Source organism: Gekko japonicus, unplaced genomic scaffold, assembly GCF_001447785.1.
Source record: "Gekko japonicus isolate JY-2015 unplaced genomic scaffold, Gekko_japonicus_V1.1 scaffold362, whole genome shotgun sequence".
In the NCBI taxonomy this organism is placed as follows: Eukaryota; Metazoa; Chordata; class Lepidosauria; order Squamata; family Gekkonidae; genus Gekko; species Gekko japonicus.
Window position 1 is genome coordinate 1084667 of NW_015160220.1, and position 6807 is coordinate 1091473.

A 6807-nucleotide genomic window follows, 5' to 3' on the forward strand; every position below is an offset into this window, starting at 1 on the left:
ATCATACATTCAGTTTCTGGGACGTTCTGGTAAACAGAGTATGCATGAGCCCCAGACATGATAAAGAATATTGCCATAGCTCCATATCTTTTCCCAGAAGATGACCAAAAGGCTGATACTAATAACAGTCAGGGCGTGCATATATAACATTTTCCTTCTTTGGGAGCTGCCCCCCCTTCTTTTCAGAAAGAATTATTCATGGGATCCTGGACTGACAATTGCAAGTGGACTGGGAAAGTGCAGGGTGTTTGAGCAAAGAAAACAGGCCATGAGAGTTTTGGCTCCTCCCATCTTCCGTGCTATCTCACTTTCTGAAGCTCTTGTCTTAGCCAGGATGGTAATGGCTGTCCTAGTCTGTGCAGCAGTTTGGAGAGTTCTACATTGTGATCTCTGTAGTAGTTTGATAGGAATGCCCTGGACTGACAACAAGGAAAACAAAGAAAAGTCTTGTCAGGAAAAAAAAAATTAACAACCATCTTGGCATTTGTATTCCATGGAAGGAAAATCTAAGTTATAGAAACGGTTAAAAGGGATGTTGTAGTGGTCATACATTCACACTTTATTTAAATCTTTTAAATTTCATGATACATTTTATTTATTTTACTTAAAGTACTTTTTGCTACCTTTCCACCCTACATAAGATCAACCAAGATGGCAACTACTAGCCTGCCCAATCTGGTGTGACTCCACCTGAAGTATAAGCTGGAGACTCAGAATGTCGAGGAAATCCCAACCCTTGCAAGAAATGATCTCCCTCTGTAGCAACTGTGCCCCTCTGGAAATGTCTATGGATGGTGGGCAAGTGAGCAGGAGCCATCCCATGATTTTTCCATGCAATTTAGTAGCACAATAAAAGTACCATTGCCGAACAACAGAAAGCACTTAGTGTGTTGACGCTAAAGCCAAAGTTAACTCCTAGCATGTATTCTTGGATCCTTCCATTACAACCCATGCATTCAAAGAACACAGGGCTCCATGCCATTAGCTCTGGGTTGACTAATGGTTTTTACACATATTAAACTTCTGATAAACAATTAGGTATTGAAGACAAATGCTGGCATTAGATCCGTATGAAGATGCAATTCCAGTGATCACTTGTTAACAATTACTTTTGCTTCAGGGAGATTCTTGGACTATCCCAATATAGCTTTTAATTGTTAAGTTAGATGCATGAATAAAATGGTACCTCTTGATCCATTGGTGGGTACTTTCGGCCTTTGCTTTTCCCCAGGCATTTTGTCTTTCCTCCCTCCAGCAGCTGACACCAAAAGCCTTTCTGAGGGTCAAACCTATGAAAAGTTTGTTTAGATTTATAGTGGGTCTACAAAGGGACGTCAAACTCACTCAGCAGTCTCTGGGAGTTATTACAAAGCAATCCTAACAACTACAAAATTGTTCTTTATCTAAATCTGTAATCTGGCAAAGATATATTATCTGTGATCAAAAAATGGAGCCATTTTGAAGCTATTTAAAAACTCACTAAGGAACGCGACAAACAGTTTTGAATTTGTTGCCATGAGATGTATAATACATTGAAAAGATTCATATCCCCCCCCCTACCATTCAGCAGATGCTTTGGATAGCTGAAGTATAATTCATTGGGATGTAAAGGTAATTAGCTGCCAAATATTGTCTTGCCTTGGGCCTGTACCTATAATAGCACTGCACCTGCATGCATATGCATATGAGTTCATTGTAGGCAAAAGGGGATCCCCCCCAGCACAGCCTATTACAATGTAATCCTCAGAGCCAAAATTGTCCTTAGTTGTGGCATCAATTAAAATTAAATAAATCATTGATTTAATGGATATATTGAGAGCAGATTTATTTCTAGCTTGGATTTCCCAATCTCCTTTCTGCATAGTAAAGTACTTTTGCTGGTGTTCAGTAATTTCCCCAGAGAAGAAGCAATATAGTTTGCTGTGTACAAGGAAAGAAAGAAAGCTGCAGAACTATGATTCTCATAATATATCTGCTTTCAGTGAAATGTATTTAACTTTGCCATGGAGAAATGTTAATTTGGAAAACTTTAAAAGAAGCAAACAAGCAGACAATCAGTTGCATGAAGTCAGAACCTTTTAAAAACCCACTGACCTGATCCTTTGGCAAGGATAATACTGTTGGGTTTGAGTGCTCTAACTTTCCAAGCCTGTCTTTTTATCCCCTTGGAAATCGGGGTGGGACTTTACCCTCTATTGCTCATTGGCTGTTGGCCAAATAAGATTTCTTCATCTCTTACTTCTATCCAGTAGATGGTGCTAACATAACACTAATACCATTAATAGTCTCAGAGAGATCCACTATGTTACCCTTATTAATTTGGTAGCCACCACTGTTTTAAACAGTTACTCATACAGTACAATCCTATGCAGAGTGACTCCAGTTTAAAGCCACTGAATTCAATAGCTTAGAGTCTGCAGAGGACTGCACTGATAATCTTGGGGCTCTTTGTGAGGTTTATATCTGACTATGTAACTTTTTTGGTGGAGGGATGAAAATACTATGAGGGATTTAGTTTTGAACTAAGAAAAACTGGTTTGCAAAAGCCATGAGAATAAGTTCCTTTTCTCAAACACAAGGGACAATTGGTTGTGTTGATACACTGTGGAAGAGAAATCTCACCATGAACAGCAGAACTGTGGTTGATGTATGAGAACCTTTAACAGAAAAAGGAAAGTTTCTGGTTTATTGTTAAAAGGATGGTCCAATACCTGAGTACAGGCTGGGTTGAGAGAAGGAAACAAAGAATAAGAGAAACCATCAGGATCACTTAGGAAAGTCACATTGCTAAGTTAAATCTTAAAATGGAGGTTGCATTGTCATTGGAGAAACATATTCCATTATGTCACATTGAGATGCTTATGCATATAACCCCACCTTATTTCCCCATTCCAGTTGCTTCTCTGGAAGCGTTTATTTTTCATTTAAACAAGGGTGTTGAGTTAATGTGACACAATTCCATTATCCAGTCTGGTTATTACTCCTTCCTCAGTTAGGAAGCTTAAGATAATACTGGTTTTGAGACAATACAGGAAATAAATGCCTGACCTGAATGGAACAAAGAGCTTTTAAAAAGGCTGAGAATCCTAAGTAAGTTTATGATTCCTACCACATTTCCCTATTTCTCTTTGGCTAGCATAAGAGCAGATAAAAGCTGATATATTTATTTATTTGCATTTTTACCTCGCCCTCCCTGCGAACGGGCTCAGGGCCGTTCCTCCATTCTACTGTTGGCCCTCCACAGTAACTGGTTGGCCAACAGCCACTGTGGAAGATAGGATGCTGGACTAAATGAACCACTGATTTGATCCAGCAGGACTCTCCTTGTGTTCTTGAGTTCTTACTGAACTAAAAAGCATTTCCTAAAAATGTCCTGATGTATTGGATTGCTCCTAAACAACCTTGGTTACATAATATTACCCTCAGGGCACTGAAGTCAATGTGAGAACACCCAGAGAAGATTATGGGTTTCAGGGAAACACATCATATCACCTAAAACACATCCAGGGCACAAAAATCTCCCCCTTTGACTTCTTTTACGATGTTGACCTGGTATTAATATAATGTATGACCTGTGCACAGACAGGATGATTACAAAGGACAACAAAATGACAAAAAAGGACTCACGTTAGGGCTTCTGAGTAATTATAATGAGGAGAAACTCCCAGAAACTTCTGCACTTCATCCATTACAGTAGCTGGGTCACTTCTGAGCTGCTGTCCATCAATGATGAGCAACTACATGAGAAGATATAAACACAAAGCTCAAATGAGGACTGAGATAGCTTAGTGTGCTTTATGAGCTATCTAGACAAAAGATAACTTGGTATGAGAAAAGTTTTAATTCAATTCATCCCTAATGTAAAAATAAAATCTCTCAAAATAAACTAATAAAAATAACCACTGAACAAAGATAGTTACACATCTATACCAGATGTGCAGCAAAATCCTCCACTCCAGTTGGTGAGATGCTATAGAAACTTAAGAACATAAGAACATAAGAGACGCCAATGTTGGATCAGGCCAAAGGCCCATCCAGTCCAACACTCTGTGTCACACAGTGGCCAGAAACACCAGTGCCATCAGGAGGTCCAGCAGTGGGGCCAGGACATTAGAAGCCCTCCCACTGTTGACCCCCCTCCCAAGCACCAAGAAGACAGAGCATCACTTGCCCCAGAGCCCCTAGCTATGAGATAAGTCATCTTGAGCAGCTTGGTCAGTTATATCAAATGCAAAGAACAACTGAAACTCATCATAAAACTACAAGCACACAGAGAAAAATTATCGTGTCACAGTATTCTCTGTGGCTCACCTCTACCACTGTGTGATGCAATCACTTGGAACAGAAAAAGGGCTACGGCCAGCCCTGATGATGTATATGGGATGTCTGTCTCTGTGTGTGTGCGCCCGTGTGTGTATACATATACACACGGGGTTCACAGAGAGACCTTCCTGATATTCAAGGCATGAGGCAAGCTGTTCCACCTTTTCCATCTCCATTGTGAACACAAAAGGCAAAGTCAATTGCAAATTCTCTGGCACTATTAGATCTTCGACGTGGTCTCTGTACTTCACACCCATGGGATTCAGTGCACACGCGCTGAATCAATCGGTGCTGTAGCAAGCTCTTTTAATGCATTTTCACGCCCAGTCCCTCGGGCATGTGCAGGAACCCCACCGCGTATGCCCAGAGGGGTGGGCGCAGACATCTCGCCAGTTCCTTTCTTACCGCCGCATTGAATAGACCTATTTTTCGTCGGTCAGATCAGTTGCTTTCGGCTATTCGCCTCAGCTCTTAGGAATTATTTCCTTTTATTATTTTTTCTTTCTTTCGCTTTTCTTTTTTGTTGTTTGTTCTTCAACAACAAAAAAATCTTTACTTTCCATTGAGGGGGACTCTGCCGATTACCTCAGGCCTTCAGGCTACACCCCCTTCAAACATTCCCCCTTCTTCGTTTTCTTTTATGGAGAAAAAGTGGGTTTTTTTTCAATAGGTGCAAGGGTTGCGGCAGCAGACTTGCTCCTCCAGACCATCATACCCTCTGCATTTTTTGCCTCGGAGAGTCTCACCAGCCAGAGTCCTGTCGTCATTGCACTCGTTTTCCCAATCAAATGCGAAAAAATGGAGCTGCGCAACTTAAAGTAGCACTGCTGGAATCGGCACTTACTCCTACATCTGTGATAGAAGAGAGACCATGAACATCGACAGCGCCTGCATTGAGACCTGCCTCCGATGCCGAACACTCGACACAAAAGCTCCCGGCATCGAAGTCGCAATCTTTTGCGTCCACGCCAATCAAAAAGAAGACCAAGGCGAATAAAGATCACAAATCCGCAAAAAAGGGCTCCAAGCCTCTTAAGGCGGCAAAGAAGGGGAAGGAAGTGGTGCCCGCACTGGGTGATGCCCCTATAGTGCCTCCTGCTCCAACAGCAGTACCGATATTGGAGGCCCAACTCCCTCCGCCGATACCCACCACCCAACTACTGGATTCCCCCATCCAACAAGTGGAGCGTCCGTACTCCGACATCGACACGGTGGAGCTCCTAAGTCACCAAATGGGTGCAGAGCTTTCCCCCTCTCCTTCGACTTCATCGGCATCGATGATATCGGAGGCTCCCAATGTTGAAGCACGTCAGTACCGACACGCTGACAAAAACAACAGCTCAACACGACTAAGCATGTCCTCGAGGCATCTTCCAGAACCGTGGCCTCTGCAATAGCTCTTAGGAGATATTCCTGGCTCCGCAATACCAATTTGCCCATGGATACTAGATCTTATGTGGAAGATCTTCCATTTGATGGCCTGGGACTTTTCAATGCCACTACTGATTCTACTCTGCAAGAATTAGATAAGAGCATAAAAGCTCTAGGAGTGTCATCCTCTGCAAGACAATTATACTGACCCCGCACCTGGTCGAGATCCTGGTAGTGACGTACCCCAAGTCATCAGTCTCCGGACACTCAATGGAGACCAAGAACATCTTCGGGAGGCCAAAAATCCACCTTCCAGAAACCGAGATTTGGATCCGGGCATCTTCCCGCTCCAAACAAGCCAAACCCTCCAAACAGAGTTTTTTACTTCCCAGTCACCGAGTCAGCTCAAATCCGACTGTCACCGTTTCTTCAAACTTGGCATCACATCAATTTGGACGAATGGGTACTTTCCATATTGTCCTGAGGCTACAAAATTCAGTTCCACCAGAACCCCAATACTCCGGTCGTCATCTACACGCCCCCTTCTCCACCTCTCCTAGAGAAGGTGTCTGTCCTTCTGCAGAAGGGGGCCATCGAACATGTACCACCACACCTCCACGGGACGGGATTTTATTCCAGATACTTCACAGTCCTGAAGAGAGATGGAGGCGTTCGACCCATATTAGATCTAAGGGAACTGAACCATTTCGTGACTTACCACCGCTTCCGCATGGTATCCCTACAACAAATCATGCCATTGCTTCGGAGACACATCTGGATGGCCACCCTCGACCTCCAAGACACGTATTTCCACATTACTATGCATCCCTTCCACCACCAATACCTACGCTTTGCGATTGGTCAACAGCACTACCAGTATACGGCCCTTCCATTCAGCCTATCCAGCACCCCAAGGGTCTTCACAAAGACTATGATTGTGGTTGCAGCTTTTCGCCGTCTCCGAAGTATTTCCATCTACCCATATATAGACAATTGGCTTCTGGTAGCGCCTTCCAAGACTGCCCTGGTCTCAAACGTCAAAGAGACTCTGGCGCTATTGGACAATCTGGGCCTATGAGTCAATCAACAAAAGTCTCAATTGTGTCCGGTCCA

General features: G+C 43.1%; 1 protein-coding gene across 1 annotated transcript in view; it reads right to left on the reverse strand.

Annotated features, from left to right (window-relative positions):
• Positions 1–248: 248 nt before the first annotated feature.
• The window catches only part of LOC107110279 (bifunctional heparan sulfate N-deacetylase/N-sulfotransferase 4), a 123285-nt gene continuing 116726 nt past the window's right edge, over positions 249–6807 (reverse strand). Inside the window, exons 11-13 of the mRNA XM_015411043.1 lie at positions 3628–3737; positions 1187–1289; positions 249–419 (exon numbers count right to left, since the gene is read on the reverse strand). Of these exons, the coding sequence (XP_015266529.1) occupies positions 300–419; positions 1187–1289; positions 3628–3737 (333 nt within the window). The 3' untranslated portion in view covers positions 249–299. The remainder of the gene's footprint in view (positions 420–1186; positions 1290–3627; positions 3738–6807) is intronic.